The sequence below is a fragment of the Hyperolius riggenbachi genome, chromosome 9, assembly GCF_040937935.1.
Source record: "Hyperolius riggenbachi isolate aHypRig1 chromosome 9, aHypRig1.pri, whole genome shotgun sequence".
Taxonomy (NCBI): domain Eukaryota; kingdom Metazoa; phylum Chordata; class Amphibia; order Anura; family Hyperoliidae; genus Hyperolius; species Hyperolius riggenbachi.
Window position 1 is genome coordinate 246,088,033 of NC_090654.1, and position 22,135 is coordinate 246,110,167.

General features: G+C 43.7%; 1 protein-coding gene across 4 annotated transcripts in view; it reads left to right on the top strand.

Moving 5' to 3' along the window:
- Positions 1 to 6,178: 6,178 nt before the first annotated feature.
- PPP1R36 (protein phosphatase 1 regulatory subunit 36) overlaps positions 6,179 to 22,135 on the top strand; it is a 54,430-nt gene continuing 38,473 nt past the window's right edge. Inside the window, exons 1-4 of one of the 4 annotated variants that reach the window (XM_068252068.1) lie at positions 6,179 to 6,306; positions 6,605 to 6,669; positions 12,457 to 12,575; positions 19,685 to 19,751. In XM_068252068.1, coding sequence (XP_068108169.1) covers positions 12,482 to 12,575; positions 19,685 to 19,751 — 161 coding nt within the window. In that variant the 5' untranslated portion in view covers positions 6,179 to 6,306; positions 6,605 to 6,669; positions 12,457 to 12,481. Of the gene's footprint in view, positions 6,307 to 6,591; positions 6,670 to 12,456; positions 12,576 to 19,179; positions 19,267 to 19,684; positions 19,752 to 22,135 lie in introns of those variants that run through there. The other 3 variants (XM_068252067.1, XM_068252066.1, XM_068252069.1) reach the window with 3 other exon arrangements.

The window sequence follows — 22,135 nt, forward strand, 5'->3', positions numbered from 1 at the left end:
CTTATTTACTTTGGAGGTCCACTTTAACATCAACCCATGTATAGCAGCAATGTAAGCATTGTAGTGTCAACATTGATATACATTGGAGACATTTTACTGGAAATCATTAAAAAGAAGAAAAAAGCATAGCGCAGCATTGCACATGTAACAGCACAGGAGAATGAAGGAAGAGTTTCACACATATGACCACAAAACAAGACAAACCAGCTGCCAACTGTACCCATAAAGTCTAAGGCATCAGATGATGTCAGCAGAAAAGCCTATGCATCAGTAGAGTTTTGTGGTTAATGATGGTTAAGGGGAGGCGTCATTGTGTATGATTACCAGGGCCGGATTACTGACCAGGCAACAAAAGCAGTTGCTTGGGGGCCCCATTCAGAGTCAAAGGTGCCCCATCAGCACCTAAACTAGCCCTCGCCATCCTGTCAGCGGAGGCTGGATGGTATAATGGTTAAAGGGACTCTGAGCAGTGCAGTAACTATGGAAAGATGCATATCATTTTAAAGCTCTCTTTATCCTCTTTCCAATGATATATAAACCGCCGCCCTATGCCTTTTAGTTTTCACTATTTTCGCGATCAAAATTGCGGCCGCAGCAATTTTGATCGCGAAAATAGCGAAAACTAAAAGGTGTAGGGTGGCAGTTTATCTATCATTGGAAAGAGAAGAAAGAGAGCTTCAAAATTATATGCATCTTTCCGTAGTTACATTGTATTACATAGGACGACTTTTCTCCAAAGTCGGCAGCTCGATTCAGCACAATGCAATGAAATATAAGGAAGCCAGGTGGATATAATTACAAACATCATGCTGGTAGGTGTGAGGATGTAATTAATTAGTTGTGGGTATGCTTAAAGGCATACCCACAGGCACTGCTCGGAGTCCCTTTAAGGGCTCTGACTCTGACACAGGAGACCAGGGTTCGAATCTCGGCTCTGCCTGTTCAGTAAGCCAGCACCTATTCAGTAGGAGACCTTAGGCAAGTCTCTCTAACACTGCTACTGCCTATAGGGCGCGTCCTAGTGGCTGCAGCTCTGGCAATTTGAGTCTGCCAGGAGGAAAGCACGATATAAATGTTATTTGTCTTGTCTTGTCAAATGATGCCGTGCGCTGCTGATTGTCTTCAGAGCCAGGCTCTCCTCCTAGGTCCCCCTCCTGCTACTGTGCGCTCTGCCACTGCCCACTCCTCCCTCCCTTCCCACAGAGAACCAGAGCTGCAGCAAGAATGATAGCAGCAGATGGCAAACGCTCATTCACCTATCCATGATCCAAGCGATAGAGATCCCGTCATCTGAAACCCATCTGTATCTTCTACAGTGCAGCCGCTCGCTCTAAACTTTCTGATTCTCAGATCAGACAGGAAGTAGGAAGTAGTAATAGTAGTAGTAACAGAGCGGCAGCACTCTAGAGGAGACACATGGGCTCCGGATGACGGGACCTCTATTGCTTGGATCGCAATAGGTGAAAGTGAGTCATCTGGTGCTGTCATTCTCCCCCGCTGCGGCTGCCTTCTCTGCTGGACTATCGTATTCACTGGGATGGAGGCTGCATGGTGGCTGTCTAGTTTGGGAGGAAATCGGTTGTTCGGTGGTGGGGGTGGTTATGTAATTCTGTCTGGGGAACGGCTTCCGGTTTGGCGGTGTCCAGAGCTTTCTGCTATTGCCAGGCTGGAGATGCAGGGGGAAAGTGCTGCTGCTGTGATATCTGGCGCCCTCTTCACAGGGGTGCCCCAGCCCCTGAGTGCAAATGTCCCAGCCATTCATCTCTCACTCTGCATTTTGCCGCTGCTATTCCCTGCATTGTGCACCCACAGAGGAAAGCGCGCTGTTGCCCATAGCAACCAGTAGCTCGGCTGCCCCGGTGTGTGCGGCATGTTGCTGTGCAGCTGCATCTTCTGATTCTATTACGACATGATGAGGGGGGGGGGGGGGGGGGGGGGCCAAATCAGTTACTTTGCTTGGGGACCCATTTAGCCTTAATCCGGCTCTGATGATTACAGTTTATAATGCCACAGTAACCCAGCATCCAGCTTCCATGCATGCACAGACACGAGCAGACCACTCATGACACCTCAGTTGTTGATGGTAAGTAGCACCGAATTATCAGCCTCAGAGTCACTCTGCCAAAGTTCGTTTTAGTAAATATTTTCTATCCTCCAGACATTTTTAAATAAATCCAAGTATTGTTCCATCATTTAACATGCACAGCCTAGAAGGACTATCGCCTTATGCACTTAGAGCAGGGGTGGGCAAAATACTTGACTTGTGGGCCACAAAGGTTTCTTAAATTTGACAGGGGGCAGACCAGTAAAGGTAGCCAACTTGCCTCCCCCCCCCCCCCCCCAGTACTGAAAGCCAAATGCACCCCTAGTCTTAGTTTGGCCCCCAGTTCAGGTAGCCAATGATCTTCCTCCCCATTATAGGTAGCCATGTGTGGCTCAAGAATTAGGTAGCCTTCTCTCCTAGTATAGATGGCCAGTTGTGCCCAAGAATTAGGCAGCCCCCTCCTTAGTATAAGTAGCCAGGTGTGCCGCAGGTGTTATGCAGCCCCTCCTTAGTTTCAGTAGCCAAGTGTGCCCCCAGTTTCAGGCAGTCCCCTCCCCATTTTTGGTAGTCAGGTGTGCCCCCAGTATTAGGCAGCCCCCTCCCCAGTTTAGGTAGGGGTCCAACTCCCCCCTCCCTTACCTCGGGCACCCATTCAGTGATTCCCCCTCCAGAAATTAGCACAGCGAGCACCGCAGGCAGGGAACACAGATTCCCCTGATTTAGGCATGGTTCACACAGGTGACTGCTGGTGTTCTGGGACATCGTTTACTGCTGGGATCAACTGACATCCGCATTGAGATAAATAGTAGCGTTCATCTCGGTGCCTTTACTGTTGCTTTTCCAGCAAATACGCGAATGGCAGTTCCATTCTCCCCCCCCCCCCCCCACGGAGCTCAGAATGCAACATGACAACAGAACAGCGGGAACTGATGCCAAACCTTTTTCTGCTTGCTTGCAGCAAAAGCCCGTGAGAACCAGACCTGAAGCCTGGTACCCACTTTCAAATATGATAGGGTCAACAGATACTGAATACTATGAGCAGATTGTGTAGGTAAACCCTCATACTACATGCAGGGCCGGGCCGAGGCATAGGCTGGAGAGGCTCCAGCCTCAGGGCGCAGTGTAAGAGGGGGCACACAATTCATTCAGCTGTCATTCCTAATTGTGTTTGAAGCAGAAAGAAATAAGAAAAGGGGATACATAACAGTGACCGCAAGCCAGATAACTAGATATTAAGGTGTTGGGGAGGTTGTGGGCCCTGTGGCACCTCTTGGTCTTATAGCAATCAGTATGTGACGGCTGGGGTGGGAGGGAAGGAGGGGCGCACTTTGGTGTCTCAGCCTTGGGTGCTGGAGGACGTTGTCCCGCCTCTGACTACATGGAGGTGGTAAAATTGGTCACTGATTGGCCAATCATAATTGAAAGTGTATACCAGGCTTTAGGCTCCTTGCACACTTGTCATGCTGCTTGTTGCCTGAATTCCTGCTGGTGGCAGCTTTGTGGACTTTACAGGAACTTCCGCTGTCCACCAGCAGAGGTCTCACCTCCTGTGTGGAACTCTGTCAACAGTCACCTGACCATTGTGCAGTATTTAAAGGAGTCATCAGGCAAATTCAATACCATTAAAACTGCCTACCTGCAGCTGTTCTTCCAGTAAATGCTTACTGGATCGCCACCTCTGTTTCCCCCCAAAGCCGTTACATTCCCCACAATTCTGGCCAGTAAGATCCCCGTGAGTGACACATAGCCCATGCTTGTTTTACCTAGGACTGTTTGCCTGATGACTCCTTTAAGGCTGCTTCTGACAAAGGAACATTGCTAGACCATTTTGTGCTGTAGGCCTTGTGCTCTGGTCACCCATCCTTGTTCCTAGCTCCTTGCCTCCTGTATTTTGCATTGATCTCCCGGTATCGACCCCCTGCTTTGTCTGATTACTCTCTTGCCAACTGTCTGTATACTTCTGATATTCTGATCAAAGATCCTGGCCTGTATGACAATTCTCCTGTGTGCTGATTCTGCTGATACGTGTCTGTATATATTGCATTATTATTGCTGTTGCAGTGTGTATATTGTAAGGGAACTAGTCCAAACGGTGCAGTCTCAGGGAGTTTAGGCAGATTGCAGGGACCAGTTTGGTCTCAGAAACAACAGTTCAGTCAGCAGACCAAGTTGTAAGCTGATTGCATTAGCTTTATTTACGTTTCCAAAACACAGGAGTACAACAAAAAAAAACAAAAAATACAAAAAAAAACCCCTAGCCTGTGGGCTCTAACTAACATACATAGATTCCCTCTCTATGCAATAGAGAGGATCTAGCATCCAGCTCTACAAAACAAACAGTATGTTTAAAGAGACTCTGTAACAAAATTTTCAGCCTTAGTTCTTCTATCCTATAAGTTCTTTTGCCTGTTCTAATGTGCTCTGGCTTGCTGCAGCCTTTCCTAATTGCACCGTCTCTGTAATAATTCTTATCTCTTTTCCTCTGTCGTGTCTGTCGGGCTAAGGCTTGCATGTGTGGAATGTGCAGGGCTGCTTGTGATTGGATAGAAGCGGTACACACCCTCTGCAGGCCCCCTGCAGGCTCTGTATGACTCACACACTCTGCTTATGTGAGCCTATCACAAGCTGGTTAGTTTGTTTGTAAACACTGCCTAAAACTGTTAATTACAAGCCAGGAGAACATAATGAATAGAATGGTATGCTTTTTAGAGTACAGATTATCTTTAAGTTTGGGTTACTCACTGTGTTTGGCTCTCTCCTTACTGCTCTTAAGCCTGGATAGCCTGGTGAATGGAAGTCCCACCCGCTCACTTCCATTCACTCCAAGGCCCCTTTTACCCACTTTTCCAAAAAGCCAAATGCAGTGAAAGAACACCCTTTCACTGCTGAAATACTTGCCCTGGAGCTTAAAGTGAACCTCCAGACTAAAAATCTACTCAGCAGCACTGAAAAGGCTTTGTGTTTCTTTAACAGTTTCACAGCATCAGAACTTTGCTTTTCTTATAGAAGTCTCATTTTTAGCTGCATTTTTAGCTAAGCTCCGCCCCATCAAAGAAAACTGCCCAGGCTTTTTTTCCCTGATGCTGTGCAAAGCATGATATCCTATGTTGTTATTCACGTTGCCTAGCAACTGGGAGGGGTGATCAGCACACAGGACAGTTGGAACTGTGTCTCATGCTCCCTGTCACCTCCTTTTAACCAGAAAGATGAGCTGCTCTCATGAAATCAAACATTTGCCTGTTCTTTTAAAACAGGGTGGGTAAGAGATTATATTACCTATCTATTTTAATTAACATAACTAATGTAACTTAATGACAGTATGTTTGTTTAGGCTGAAGTTCCTATTTAACATACAGTATATAAGAGAGAAATCTGGGAGAAATATACACACCTTCCACGTCTAATCCAGCATTTCTCTCACAATATATTGTGTGATCCGTGTTCCTGTGTGCTGCTATTGTATATATTGTGTGATCCGTGTCTTTGCATATTTGTTGTAAACATTGGTTAGTTAGTCAGGGTGATATCGGTGCACTGTTGTTATATTGTACGATTGCATGCATATTGTTTGTGTGTGTGTGTACATGTTAATTTGCATTTCTGTAAATAAACACGTTTATTCACCTTTATATCCAATCTGTGCAGACCTCAGTATTTCCTTACAAGTGATCTCTTATTCCTGTTTTGTCTTGATAAGGATTTCCATGCGCAAATCCTTACAACACTGTGCAAGTTACTAATGCATATAGTACCACTGAAAGTAAGCTTCACTACCACTGTAAACGTGCATGTTACCCTATAAACACACTGCATGTAGTGTGTTTTCCTGCCAGAACCCACCACACGCAATCAATGCGCAAGCTCCATAGGAATATCATTGTATCGCGTTGTGTTGCGATGATATTGTGCATTGCGACAGATTGCATTGCATGTAGTGTGTGAGGAGCCTATGTCCTGCAAATTTCTGTTAAACCAGAATTTGCATTTTATCAAAATTTTCTGATAGAATATTTTTGCTTCTCTACTGTATTTTCACTTCATCAAACACTCAGATTTGCAGCTGCAGTCCCTGATCATTCCAAAACCTGTCTCTCCTCACATCCTCTGCTTTCATATTCCTCTCACTCTGCACAGTGGGTTACACCCCTTCTGCCAATCACTGCCTGCCGGGGGTGTCAACAATGGCTGGTTGCCTAGGAATCCTCACTGTAAACAGTAACCTGACATGGCTGTAGTCCTGCAATAAACCATGGAACTGGTAAGTAGGTATTGCCAAATCACTGCAATTCATTCTAGTAACACTAAGTCTGTAATACATATTTCTAAGTATCTGATAAGCCAGTACTGTAATGTTTAACTTTCAATAAACACAGATTACTTATGCTATTTTATTTGCTTAGAAACTCATATATCATTACTTCATGTACTCTTAATCCACAGTTTCAAAGAGGACTTAACCCTTTTACAACCCGAGTGAAACCAGCTATTCTATCTGTCTAATAAATGCAATTCATCTCTACATTTCAATTATAGAACCTATATAACAGTTTTTTTCTTCAGATCGCAAGACCCACGCCAGGGCACTGGTACTGGAGGGAAGACACCAAGACGCTGGAGTTTTCTAGGTAGGGATAACATTATATATAAACATGATGGCTATCCCAGCCAAAAAGCCCCCACTGGCATTGTTAAAGGACAACTGAAGGGAGAGGGATATTGAGGCTGCCATTACCAGTTGCCTGGCTATCCTGCTGATCCTCTGCCTCTAATACTTTTAACTATAGACCCTGAACAAGCATGCAGCAGATCAGGTGTTTCTGACATTGTTGTCAGATCTGACAAGATTAGCTGCAGGCTTGTTTCTGGTGTTATTAAAGCAAACCTGAACTGAAAATGAAAAGTCAAAATAAACATACACACGTCATACTTACCTCCTGTGTATTCTAAATGAAAATGAAAAGTCAAAATAAACATACACACGTCATACTTACCTCCTGTGTATTCTAAATGAAAATGAAAAGTCAAAATAAACATACACACATCATACTTACCTCCTGTGTACTCTACTCATCAATTTCTTTCTCCTCTCCTGTGTCTTGTTTGTCCACTGTAATCAACTGAATTCTCAGTTTTCCATTTTAAAAATGGTGATGACCCCACAACAGCTTCCAGGACAGCACACTGTTAAACTGTAGTACTTGAGCCATAGGAAAACATGAACATTACCTTGTACATTAGTTGTCCTTTCACTTATAACTGACAGCAACTGATATATAACCGACAGCAACTGATATATTTCAGTTCTGAAAAAGTCTTGTCACAACTGGAAGGAATCGTTGTTGTAAGAAAATTCAAAAATGAAAAGCACTTACAGTTGCATAGACAGAGTAGGGCTATGAGCGGCTAGGTGGGTACCAGGTTTGGAGATCCCAGCATTGCTGACATATTTTACCTCCTCCATGTAGTATGAAGGCCAGCAGATTTTAAATACTATGAGCAGATTGTGTAGATAAGCTCTCATACTACATGTAGGAGGTAACATTGAAGGTGGGTAGCAGGCTTTTAAGGGTGCGTACACACATCCATATTTCAATGGCCAATTTTACCACCTACATGTAGTATGAGAGTTTACCCTCGTACTACATGGAGGTGGGGAAAAATGGTCCACTCACTGGCCAATCAAAATTGAAGGGGTTTACCTACACTATCTGCTCATTGTATTTAATAGCTATTGATCCTCATACTACTTCCATAAAATATGAGGGTCAACAGTTTTCGTATACTATGAACTGAGAGAGAGAGAAAGTGTGTGTGTGTGTGTCTGTGTGTGTGTGTGTGTGTGTGTGTGTGTGTCTGTGTGTGTCTGTGTGTGTCTGTGTGTGTGTGTGTGTGTGTGTGTGTCTGTGTGTGTGTGTGTGTCTGTGTGTCTGTGTGTGTGTGTGTGTGTGTGTGTGTGTCTGTGTGTGTGTGTGTGTCTGTGTGTGTCTCTGTGTGTTTCAAAACAAGGTTAAAGAGAACCTGTACTGAGTAAAAATATTTAAAATAAACACATGAGGTAACTTCAAATGAACGTTACATAGTTACCTTGCCATCAGTTCCTCTCAGAAGCTCACCATTTTCTTCTGACAATGATCCCTTCCAGTTCTGACAATATTTTGTCAGATCTGAAATATATCAGTTGCTGTCAGTAAAATATCAGTTGCTGTCAGTTATAGCTGAGAGGAAAACGGATGTACCAGGTAATGTCCATGTTTCCCTATGGCTCAAGTGGGCGATGTTACAGTTTAACTGTGTGCTGACCAGAAAGCTGTTATGGGTAATGGCTATTTTAAAAATGGAGGACGGAAAATTCCCTTGATCGCAGTGAACAAACAGGATGCGGGACAGGAGAAAGACACTGAGGAGTAGACTACATGGAAGGTAAGTATGACTTGTGTATGCTTATTTTGACTTTTATTTTCAGTACAGGTTTTCTTTAAGCATGGTACACACTTTAAATTATGATAGGCCAATCATAATGTTACCACCTCCACGCAGGGGCCCCACAGCAAAATATTGGTCCTCATACCACTTCCATAAAATATGAGGGTCAACAGTTTTCGTATACTATGAACTGAGAGAGAGAGAGAAAGTGTGTGTGTGTGTGTGCGTGTCTGTGTGTGTCTGTGTGTCTCTGTGTGTTTCAAAACAAGGTTAAGCATGGTACACCCTTTAAATTATAATTGGCCAATCATAATGTTACCACCTCCACGCAGGAGCCCCACAGCAAAATATTGGTTGCCCCCCCCCCCCACACACAAAAAATGATGACACCTTTGTGCCCTCCCACACAAACCAGTTTTAGGTAGCCAGAGTTACCCCTCAGAATTAGGCAAGCCCCCCAGTATTAGTAGCAAATGGTACTCCCAGTATTAGGTAGTTACCCTAGTGTAGGTTGCCAGAAGTGCTCCCCACTAAAGTTAGCCAGAGGTACCCCCAGTATTAGGTAGCACCCCGTATGGTCAGAGGGGCCTCTAGTAATAAATAATAAATAAATCTAGTCTTCCAGTATAGGTAGCTAGAGGGGCCCCAAGTATTGGATAGCCCCCCAGTATGGATAGTCAGAGGGTCTTCCAGTTATAGTCCCCCAGTATAGGTAGCCAAAGGAGCACCCAATATTAGGTAGCCCCAGTATAGATAACTTCTCTCCTTTGCTCTGCCCCCAATATAGGTAGCCAACCCCCCCCCCCCCCCCCCCCATTAGGTAGCTCCAGTATTGATAACCTCTCTCCTTTGCTCTGCTTGCATTACTCTGCTCCTCATAGGGCCCACTGAGGACCCCATTATCACTACTAGCCATTGCCACTGGGCTTCCCTTGGCTAGGGGACCCATAGCATCTGCTATGGGTGCTATGGTGATCCCTACATCACTGCCTCCACGTAGTATGAGAGTCAACAGATACTGAGATATTGAAGCAGCATAATACAGCACTTGTGTATAGCAGCTGTTTACACTTGTCTTCCAATATCTAATGAAAACACCATGATGTTGAATTTCAAACTGGCCTGGCCATATTTGAAGTTCTGCTGTTCTTGTTTACAACAGCAAGCAATGCAATACTGGTAGTTAACTAGCTCATAAACTGGAGAGTATTTTTTAGACATCAATGAACGGCATTTTCACTTCCAAATGAAGTGGTGAAATGTTTTACCCGATACGGGCTGAACAACAGAACTATTATCTGTGTACCACATTTATATTTTGCATATCAAACCATCTGCTGGAACACATGAGCCGCTCTCTGGCTTATATTTTCCACTCTCCTATTCTGCCGTAGTGACGGGAACAGTGAAGAATCTATAATACGATAGCATCTTGGCAGTCCTGCTCTCATATGTGTTATATTTGCAGCAGCTTAGCCTGCCGTGATGATGAATGCCAGACCACAAATGACCTTTTTTCACTTGCCCATCTCTCGGGATGATGCAGTGCACAGCGATTTCCAGGCTCAGGCCAAAAATAATGGTCTGGCTACACCGGCAGATGCCAGAAGGGCTGCTGTGCCTAGGAATGGCTGTGAGCTTATTATGAATGTATTGATCCAGGCAGGAGCATAACTAGGGGGGAGCAGGCCTTGCGACTGCAGTGGGGCCTAGCGGTGTGGAGGAGCCCCAACTACTAACATTCCTTTTCTGTTATACTCCAGATCAGGTGTTTTTGTGGGTACAATTGTTATGAATTCCACTGGGGACTGTTGCAGTGTCTGCTACACTTGGGGGCAGATGTGTGCTATTCTGTGGCATAAATGACTAGTGTTCTTCCCAGAATTTTTTTCCAGCTGGGTGGCATGAAAAAGTAGCCGGGTGGGGCGCGATGTGGCCAGTGCAATTCTGCTTACAGCTTAGGTGGAGGATGAGGAGGCAAGCCGATAACAGCCGGGTGCTCACCAAAATTAGCAGTCTGGAGCACCCGGCTAAACAAGCCTGGGGAGAACACTGGACTACACATTCATTGTCCAAAACATGTCAGGTATACTTCAACAGACACGACTGGATATGTTAAATCAGACAAGCGTGAACAGGAAAGCACGGGCCCAGTCCAACCTGTTTCAGTTTGCGGCCTCCTACTCTGGGAAACAATGCGGCAGCAAACCTAGTGAGAACCAAGCCCTCATTGGCTACGGAGAGCCAGTTCACATAATCATCTGGGGTGACCATGAGGTCATTGCTAGCCAACCACTCCATGGTCTCGCCGGGCTTTTACGGGAAGCTTTGACGCTTGGAAATGAAAACAAATACTTTATCATGGTAGTCCTTTATTGCTTGATGCCCTAACTACAAATACTATGGGAAATGTTATGACGTACCGTAATGTTTTTGTTTTGCAGAAAAAAACTTTTTAATGCATAATTTATATAAAACAGTGTTCTATTTATTGTGCCAGAGTCAGAGAAGCCCCATGTTAACTTTTGCCCAGGGCCCAATTTTATCTAGAACTGGCCCTCGGTGTACAGTATAGGATTCGATTTTATTTTGCTTTAGAGTGTACTTGTAGGAGGGGAGGTGCGCAGGGATGGAGGGGGAGCTTCAGCCACGTGGAAGGGGGCCTGACTTCTCCCTCTCCCTGGCTCCGCCGGTCCATGCTCCCTCCTCCACTGAAGTGTTATTGGGCTGGGAAACCTGTAGAGACAACTCACCTCCTTCCAAGCGACATTCACGTGCCGTTGGGCTCCTTGCTTACTCTCACTATTTCCGCTAGGCTACCTATACTGGGGGCACCTATGCCTGGCTACTTATACTGGGGGCACCTATGCCTGGCTATCTATACTGGGGAGCATCTGCGCCTGGCTACCTATACTGGGGATACCTATGCCAGGCTACCTATACTGGGGGCACCTATGCCTGGCTACCTATACTGGGGCACCTATGCCTATACTGAGGGCACCTATGCCTGGCTATCTATACTGGGACACCTATACCTGGCTAACCTACACTGGGGGCACCTATGCCTGGCTACCTATACTGGGGGCACCTATGCCTGGCTATCTATACTGGGGAGCATCTGTGCCTGGCTACCTATACTGGGGATACCTATGCCAGGCTACCTATACTGGGGGCACCTATGCCTGGCTACCTATACTGGGGCACCTGTGCCTATACTGAGGGCACCTATGCCTGGCTATCTATACTGGGACACCTATACCTGGCTAACCTACACTGGGGGCACCTATGCCTGGCTATCTATACTGGTAGCACCTATGCCTGGCTACCTATACTGGGGCACCTGTGCCTATACTGAGGGCACCTATGCCTGGCTATCTATACTGGGACACCTATACCTGGCTAACCTACACTGGGGGCACCTATGCCTGGCTATCTATACTGGTAGCACCTATGCCTGGCTACCTATACTAGGGGGCTAAATAACGCATCATAAAAAATGTTCTCAAGTCCATGGGAGGGGAGCACAATTTTTACACCTTTGCCCCGGTAGCAATTTAGCCTAGACTTCCCTGCCTGTAGTGAAAACAAGTGTACTAAATCATGTGTACTTACCTAGGAAGAAGGATAACCCAGAGGCTGCCCAATCCCACTCCTCCTCGCTCCAGCGTTTGAACCCCCGAAGCCTATCAACAAGGGATTGTTGACAGAGCTTAGACGCAATGCACAGGTGCAGATGGCAGATAGCTCGCACCCACACAGTAGCAGGAGGTCGAACAGACAAGCCGAGCCTCAGCAATGGTTCCTGGCTACTGTGTGTACAGGAGCGTGGCCGCAAACTTCTGAGGGTCCCAGCCTGGATCGGTAGTCGGGAGACTACCGAGGTAAGTATCTAAACGTTTCAGCATAGGATCTCACAGGTTTGCTTTAACTCTTTTTAGTTAGTTGTTACTTTCATATCCCAACTCAATTAATGTTAATTTGTTTTTAAGAACATCGAATACTTCCTTAAGAAAAATGCCTGAATCCAAAGAGCATGATAAAGTCAACAAAACACACCCGCTGGTCCGCATACCTGACAGCAGGCGTGTGACCCTGGATGATGTCAAACGTAAGTTCATGTTGTCTTTTTCTTATTTCTCTCCACTACCAGGGGTATAGCAATAGGGGGTGCAGAGGTTGCGACCGTACCGGGGCCCTTGGGCCAGAGGGGCCCCGAGGAGCCTTCCCTCAACCACAGTATTAGCTCTCTATTGGTCCTATGTTGGTAATAATCACTTCTATAGATGCTTTAAATAGTTGTAACTATTAACAAACTGTTTCCCACACCCTTATTGCACCTCTGATACTGTGGTTGTTCTTGGCAGGTTTTGGTATCAACTGCTATGTATAGAATGCATGGGGGGCCCATTGTAAAACTTGCACCGGGGCCCATAGCTCTTTAGCTACACCACTGTCCACTATATGCTACAGAACCATTGACTTGGAAGCACCTTTGCTTCTCTGCTTTAGATCACTGATTGACACGTATAACCTTTAGGTCCCTTTTACACTTGTCTTGCAAGGCAATGGGGCCTAGGACACTTATGGTCTCGTGCTGCGCCCGAAGTGCCTGAACAGCCAACCGAGCCTCTGTAAAATGAACAACAATGCATTACCGTCAGACTCAGAGCCAGATTTAGGGCAAGGCCACCTAGGCCATGGCCTAGGGCACCATAGGAGCAAGGGCACCAAAGCAGCAGGTTAAACTGGTGCAGCATGCTGCAATGCAGGGAGATCTGGCGAGCGCCTGACCGTGGTACTCTGCTGCTAGCAGAGTACTCTGCTGCTGTGCAGCGGCCACCTTGCTCTCTGTGCACATTTGCATTGTGGCCGACGGCTATGGACTTGGGCAGCTTTGGAGACAGAAAGGAAGAGGAAGCTTCTGCACTGGACATTAGTGGAGAAATTAGTGATGCTGATGGCTGCTGCAGTGTGAAGGCAAACTGGCTACCTATACTGAGAGGAAGGGGGGGGGAGATAAGTAGGGATTAAAGGAGTCATCTGGCTACCTATACTGGAGGGAAAGGGGGGAGGGGTCATCTGGTTACCTATACTGGAGGGAAAGGGGGAGGGGTCATCTGACTACCTATACTGGGGTGGGAATCATCCGGCTACCTATACTAGAGGAAAGGGGGAGGGGTCATCTGGCTAATTATACTGGAGGGAAGGGGGGAGGGGTCATCTCGCTACCTATACTGAAGGGGTGGCGACTGGTGACAGCGGCCTTGGGCGGTAAAGAGTACAAATCTGGCCCTGGTCACTGAGCAAGGGCGGCAAGAGGCGTGTGAGGCCGGAGCTATGCATATAACCCTGTCGGCGCACTCTGCTGCAGGGTCATATGAATGATGTTTTGTGCGTTGTGATGCGATGGGGCGGAGCATCAAACCGAAAGTAAATGGGTACTCCCACTTTTCTGGTTGCCCATGCAACCAGTAAATACACATGTGGTGAAGTACCACCCCCACTCGGCCCTTGACGATGTGAATATGTTCACTTCTCCAGAAAAAAAAATACATTTTCGATTTTTTAACTGTATAAAATAATTACGTTTTGAAACCAGTTTTGAATGATTTTATACATTTTTGAGCGCCTCCATTTCCTCGCTACCATTCCTGTCCTCCAATGTTCTCTATGGCAGTCACTACTGTGAAAGTGATAAAGGCCGTGGGCCCCGGGGAAACGAGTGATCATGTCTGGGTGCCACTTTTGTTAGTAGGGTGGTTAGCAGTAAAATAAATAAATAGCCCGAAAATAGCAGTAACTCAAAAATGGCGATCAAGCTGAAAAGGCTGCATACAGCAATATATAGCAATACATAGCTAAGCTAAAGGGCGTGTTTCTGATGCTGAAACCAGGATATTTCATTAAGTATCCTGGTTTCAGCTTCAGAAACAAAGTGGGTATTCTAAATAATTTACTGCATACTACTATTTGTCATTATGTTAACCACTGAAGTCTAAAGCTGGCCACTAACGGTCCAATTTCTAGCGAAAAATCGTTTGAGCGATCAGAAATTCTGATCGGATTGGTTGTAAATAATCTCAGTTGATGGGCACAATCGATAATGAACGATTATAAAAACAATCGTCGGATTGAATTTTCGTCGAACCAAAATTTGGATTTTCTTGTTGGTCATGATAGATAGGAAGCAATGTTTGGTTAGTTGACGGTGTAGTAAACGATTTTTCGTCCGATTACAATTTCTGATCGCTCGAACGATTTTTCGCTAGAAATTGGACCGTTAGTGGCCACCTTAAGTGGACATGTATACACGTCCAGTATGAGCCATGGTAAAACAATCTGGAAGTGTATATGCGTCCAGTGCACACGCCTGCTCATGCATCGCGAGATTTATATGCAGAGATGCTCAACTCCAGAACCTAATTCATTCTGGATAGTTTCTATCCAGATTTCACCTGCTTAAACTCAAATCACCTGTGCGGGTTGGGCAGGGGCGTTAATCTTACCAATCATGACGTCTTCTTCGGCCGTCCCTCGGCGCCTCCCACAACACACATGTGGAACACATCGTGGGAGGCGCCGAGGGACGGACGAAGAAGACGTCATGATAGGTAAAATTAACGCCCCCGCCAAACCCGCACTATTTGAGTTTAAGCAGGTGAAATCCGGATAGCAACTATCTGGAATGAATTTGGTTCCGGTGTTTTTTTTTACATAATTTTTATTTTCAATGCATTTGAGAAAAGTTACAGCATATATCCATGCAATATTTTGATCTTTCTCTTTACAGATTACATTCTTAATGCAGATGTTCAAATGCATAATATTTGACAGAAAACAGTAGCATGAATAATGAGACTAATTACTTTTAGTTCAGCTTATACCAAACAGTGAAAACGAGGAATATCCATATCTGTTTAGTGTTACATGTTCAGAAAGATTCCTCTAAAACCAAAGTCTACTTACCCCTATATCCCCCCTTCCCCCTCCCTACTTGGATCGCGGGTTATTAGATTATGCTCAATGTTTCGTAAGATTAACATATACTTAGAAGGTCCTTACAGGTTACATAGTTATTTTGGTTGAAAAAAGACATACGTCCATCGAGTTCAACCAGTACAAAGTACAACTCCAGCCCGTCCCCCACATACCCCTGTTGATCCAGAGGAAGGCGAAAAAAACCCCACAAGGCATGGTCCAATTAGCCCCAAAAGGGAAAAATTCCTTCCTGACTCCAGATGGCAATCAGATAAAATCCCTGGATCAACATCATTAGGCATTACCTAGTAATTGTAGCCATGGATGTCTTTCAACGCAAGGAAAGCATCTAAGCCCCCTTTAAATGCAGGTATAGAGTTTGCCATAACGACTTCCTGTGGCAATGCATTCCACATCTTAATCACTCTTACTGTAAAGAACCCTTTCCTAAATAAATGGCTAAAATGTTTTTCCTCCATGCGCAGATCATGTCCTCTAGTCCTTTGAAAAGGCCTAGGGACAAAAAGCTCATCCGCCAAGCTATTATATTGCTCTCTGATGTATTTATACATGTTAATTAGATCCCCTCTAAGGCGTCTTTTCTCTAGACTAAATAAACCCAGTTTATCTAACCTTTCTTGGTAAGCGAGACCTTCCATCCCACGTATCAATTTTGTAGCTCGTCTCTGCACCTGCTCTAAAACTGCAATATATTTTTGTAATGTGGTGCCCAGAACTGAATTCCATATTCCAGATGTGGCTTTACTAGAGAGTTAAACAGGGGCAATATTATGCTAGCATCTCGAGTTTTTATTTCCCTTTTAATGCATCCCAAAATTTTGTTCGCTTTAGCTGCAGCGGCTTGGCATTGAGTACGATTATTTAACTTGTTGTCGATGAGTACTCCTAAGTCCTTCTCCAAGTTTGATGTCCCCAACTGTATCCCATTTATTTTGTATGGTGCTAGACCATTGGTACGACCAAAATGCATGACTTTACATTTGTCAACATTGAACTTCATCTGCCATGTATGTGCCCATATAGCCATCCTATCCAGATCCTGTTGCAATATGACACTATCTTCCTGAGAGTTGATGATTCTGCACAATTTTGTATCATCTGCAAAAATAGCAACATTGCTCACTACTGCATCTACTAGGTCATTAATAAATAAATTGAAGAGTACTGGACCCAGTACAGACCCCTGTGGGACCCCACTGCTAACAGTCTCCCAATTTGGGTACGATCCATTGACCACAACTCTTTGTTTTCTGTCCATTAGCCAGTTCCCTATCCATGCACACAAATTCTTCCCCAGTCCTTGCATCCTCAACTTTTGCACCAGACTTTTGTGGGGAACAGTGTCGAAGGCCTTTGCAAAGTCCAAGTATATCACATCTACAGCATTCCCAATATCCATATTAGCATTCACTACCTCATAAAAGCTGAGCATGTTAGTCAAACAGGACCTGTCTTTAGTAAACCCATGTTGATGCTGAGAAATAAGATTATTTTCTACTATGAAGTCATGTATAGTATCTCTTAGTAACCCCTCAAATAGTTTGCATACAACTGATGTTAAGCTTACAGGTCTATAATTTCCTGGATCAGATTTTTTGCCCTTCTTAAATAATGGGAAAACGTGGGCTGTACGCCAATCCACTGGGACTCTGCCAGTTGCAAGAGAGTCACAAAAGATAAGATAAAGGGGCTTAGCTATAACTGAACTTAATTTATTTAGTCTTGCCTTTACTTCTTTGTCAAATTCGGTTATATTCCAACGCATATAGTTCCTATATTCTATTGACTCTTTATAGTCTATCCATAAAGCCCAAGTTTGATAATATTTATTATACTTGTCCTTACTTGTCAGTACTGTCTCTTCAATCATCTGTACATAGTTAAGTCTTTGGAACCAATCTTTTATGGTGGGAATATAGTGAGATCTCCAGTGTAGGGGTTGGTTCCAGAGTTGAGCAACTCTGTTTACATGTCAGCGATTGGTGATTGGGAACATGTGCTGTGAATCTGGAGGCATGTCGATTTGTGAAAGTAACACATGCAATTAAAAAAGGTTCAGACACTTCCTGGTAAATTCAAAGATAGTTTATAGCGCTGCGTAATATGTTGGCGCTTTATAAATACAATAAATAATAATAATAATAATAATAATAGTGTCATCTAGTGGCCAAAAGGTGAAAGTAATGTAAAATAAATACATTTAGCAGCTACCATAGCTAGTAAACATAAACTCATGCTTAAAAAAAGACAGTTTAAAAAATACATGAATAGTTACCTTAGGTTCTGAGATTTTTAATATGTATGAAATGAGGGTATAATACTGTTATTTTAGCAAATCAAAACAAAAAAAATACACCTTTATTTCCAAATAATATATTGTTGCCATACGTAACTTAAATGTTGTGATAGCCAAGACAAATGGACAAATAAAATATGTGGGTTTTATCTATAGCAGCATTGTTAATTTTAAATTTATAGGGGATGGAATAGGAGAATTATTTTTTCATTTTTTCATTGTATTTCCCTATAAACTCCATAGAAAATAAAGCAATTATTGAAAACAAGTATAAACCTCAAAAAGCATAATTTAAATGTGATAAGTAGTGAAGAAAGTTACTGGTGAATGAATGGGAAAATTGCTGACAGGGGAAAATTGCAACTATCCTGCAACTATCCTGAAACAAGCCATGAGCTGAAGTGGTTAAAGAGGAACTCCAGTGAAAATAATGTAATAAAAAAGTGCTTCATTTTTACAATAATTATGTGTAAATCATTTAGTCATTGTTTGTCCATTGTAAAATCTTTCCTCTCCCTGATTTACATTCTGACATTTATCACATGGTGACATTTTTACTGTTGATGTCAGTGGAAGGAGATGCTACTTGCTTTTTTGGAAAAAAAAGATAAAGATAAATAAACAGTAAAAAATAATAATAAAATAATGACACATATTTATTAAAAAAAAATAAACACTAGGGCAGCGATCAGACCCCACCAACAGAGAGCTCTGTTGGTGGGGAGAAAAGGGAGGGGGGATCACTAGTGTGCTGTGTTGTGCGGCCCTGCAGCTTGGCCTTAAAGCTGCAGTGGTCTATTTTTAAAAAATGTCTGGTCTTTTAGGGGGGTTTAGCACTGTGGTCCTGAAGTGGTTAAACTGCAACGAGTATAGAGTGAATGGGTCCATAAAGTATTGCTGTTTTGGTTTGCTCACAGCAGCAGCCGTGCTGAGCATTTTACAGCTCAACACTGCAGCTGCTTATAGCCGAGTACAGACCATTCCAGAGTGTGCACATCCATTCAATACCGCAGGTAAGTGTATGTTGTCTTTATTTTATTTACAGGTGCCAACCACTAACACCAAGGCTTTATTTGGGGTGGGGGGATGAGCCACTTTGAAAACTTTTTGGGGGGTGTTTGTCGATGGATTATGCCTTATCATATTTTATGTGAGGGGGAGGGGGCTGTCTAATTATGTTTTGGATGGGGTATGGACTGCTGCATAATTATGTTGACTGGACCTGACACATCTAATTGTGTTGTTTTGGGTGGTACGCTGCTAATTTTGCTATTTGGTGCACACTTCTGAGTTTTGGTGTTTTGTGGTAACATGCTGCCTAATTGGGCATATAAAAGCCACACAGTTGAGTCCAGACAGCAGTTGCCATGACGACACTTCGGCAGAGGAGGGAGGGGAGCACACAGGGGGTGGGGTGGCTGGCATTGAGGCAGAGTGCTCCTCCTGCCCGACATTTAGATGTATTGCTGGCTGCACGAGCAGTGCAAGCTTGTACTGCTCTCAGGTTAGAAAATAAACATTTTTAAAAAGAGAGCCTGAATACAAGTGAATGGGGCCGCCCATCTCTGCCAATTAAAAATGTGCCTGGGCAATGCAAGGCAGTTCAACTGTATTTTGTTTAATTGTGTATAAAGAAAGGCAAACTGAAGCAAAGAAATTGGCTTTAAAAATAGGGACTGTTACACCAAAAGAGGTCCCTCTTGTTTGGGATAAACATTGTGTAAACACGTTAATTTGAATGAGAACAAGTGTTTGGGGCTCATACATGGAAGGAGAGATGAAGTCTGGTTGCCATGGTTGCTAAAATTGTCAAACCATTACATTACACTGCCCAAGTCCCCGGGGTACTTGTTGCCTGCAGATAGAGAATGTGCTTGGTTACTTATATAGGTCGATGATATAACAGCTGCTTTTTCCCCCAGGTGCTGCACTAAATATGCTGGAGGAGCGTGAAAGGATTTGCATAACTTCATTTTCTGCAGCGACAGGGTAAGCCTGCAGCACACAGCTCATACTTGTTAGTCATTTTGCTTTTTTGCATCCAGAAACTTCAGTACTTTAGACAGGTTGCATCTCCAGACTCCACCGACAATGCAGGTACTGTCCTTGCATGGGACCAATGGGACCAATTTCATTCCACTGGCTGCTTCAGCCCAAATGTCTCTAATCCAACATTTCGGTTAGCAACCTAAGTAGAGTAAAAGTAGATTTGGTGCCAGTAATTTCTCATAATGCCCCCTGTAGCATTCCCATTAACAGAAACACCTCCATAATGCCTGTATCTAGCCACGCCCTTTAAAGAGGTGCTGTCAGCCATATTATCTCAGAAAAAAACCCACATATATAATCGCTTTAATATAATATAACCCACGTCAAATAATCGATTAATAGCAGAAACAAAGTTTATAAATTGGTTCAAAGCTGTGCAGAATGGTTTGAATAAGGACAACAACTTTCTATATTGGTATGAGATTGATGATATTTGAACTTTCTCAGCCATTATAGCTGAACTTGTGAACTAAGAATTTACGATACCCCTGTGTCAGTCCAACTCCCAGGTCTGTGAGCAGGTGTTAAACAAGGATCCTTATCTTAGCTTACAACCTCTAACCCCAGGTCGATGGTCTGTGTGAATTAAAGGGGAACTTCAGCCTAAACAATCATACTGTTATTAAGTTACATTAGTTATGTTAATTAGAATAGATAGGTAATATAATCTTTTACCCACCCTGTTTTAAAAGAACAGGCAAATGTTTGTGATTCATGGGGGCTGCCATCTTTGTCATGGGGGCAGCCATCTTTTTAGTTGAAAGGAGGTGACAGGGAGCATGAGACACAGTTCCAATTGTCCTGTGTCCTGATAACCCCTCCCAGCTGCACACACTAGGCTTCAAATGTCAAATTCAAAATATAAAAAAAAAAAAAAAAAAAAAAAATTGCACCAAAACAGCAGAACGAGAACAACAACATCAGAAATCCCATCATGCTTTGCACAGCATAAGGGGAAAACTGCCCGGGCAGTTTTCTTCTGTGCAGCTAAAAATGAGGCTTGTATAAGAGAAACAAAGTTCTGATGCTGTAAAACTGTTAAAGAAACACCAGGCCATTTCAGTGCTGCTGAGTCGATTTTTAGTCTGGAGGTTCACTTTAAGGCATCTTAATGACATGTATTTATGCTTGAAAAAATATCTGTTTTCCCTTTTGATGTTGCAAGTATATAAGCTGTCTGTCCACCAGTTTGCAAACTAACAGGATATAAGCCAGACGAAGGCTGCAAGGCCGAAAGCTTGCTTATTTTTATTCATTTTTAGTTAGCCAATAAATGGTATCATCCTGGTTTAAAACTTCTTGATATATAAGTAGATAAGTAGATAAATAACAACAATAACATTTATAACAATAACATTTCTATAGCGCTTTTCTCCCATAGGACTCAAAGCGCTTAGGCTATCTCAGATTCAGTAGTTGGTAGTAGGATGAAGTACTCACAACACAAATTATATTTCTGCAAATGCCAAACTGAACAGGTGGGTTTTCAGTCTGGATTTAAACACGTACAGAGATGGAGCTGTCCTGATCTGCTGAGGTAAGTTCCATAACGTAGGAGCAGCATGAAAGAAGGCTCTGGGACCAAAAGTTTCTCAGTGGACTCTGGGTATGACTAGATTATTAGAACCTGTGGATCTGAGATTGCAGGGATTGCTACGCAGCTGTAACATTTCTTTCATGTATCCAGGGCCCATATTATGAAGTGATTTAAATGTCAGTAGGCCGATCTTGAATAGGACCCTTCAGGTTGCCAGTGAAGGGAGTGCAGGACTGATGTTATGTGGCAGTACTGCTCTACTTACATAACATGTATTGCACTGTCCACGTTTTGATTTTAGTGATTATTCTACAGTAAAAAAAGAGAAAATCCTTCTTAGCATTTCCCATTTTAAGTGCGGCTATTTTGAAGCCAATCCTGATGTCATTTCCTCCCTTACTCTCCTCTGCCTCCCCTATAGAGCCTCCCCTTTGGCAATCATTGGGAGCATTCTGTCTCCCAATGATTGCCAAAGCCTCCAGCAGCAGCGGACGTGAACCATCGGTTGGAGACTGCTAATAGAGGATCCAGCACAGGAATGCAGGGACCTTAGGAGGAACTGGAAGGCTCTATAGGACCCAGAGCCTTTCCTCTCCTTAGGTGAGTATGTTTTTTTTTTTTTAATCACTTCAGACTCTCTTTAAAAGGAAATAAATATGGCAGCCTCCATATCCCTCTCGCTTCAGTTGTCCTTTAGCTGTTGCTGGATTAAAGATAGAATATGTAAATGTAGTTAGTAAGCATACGACTGTGGATTATTGTGTTATGCTTACAGCAGAGTTCTTGC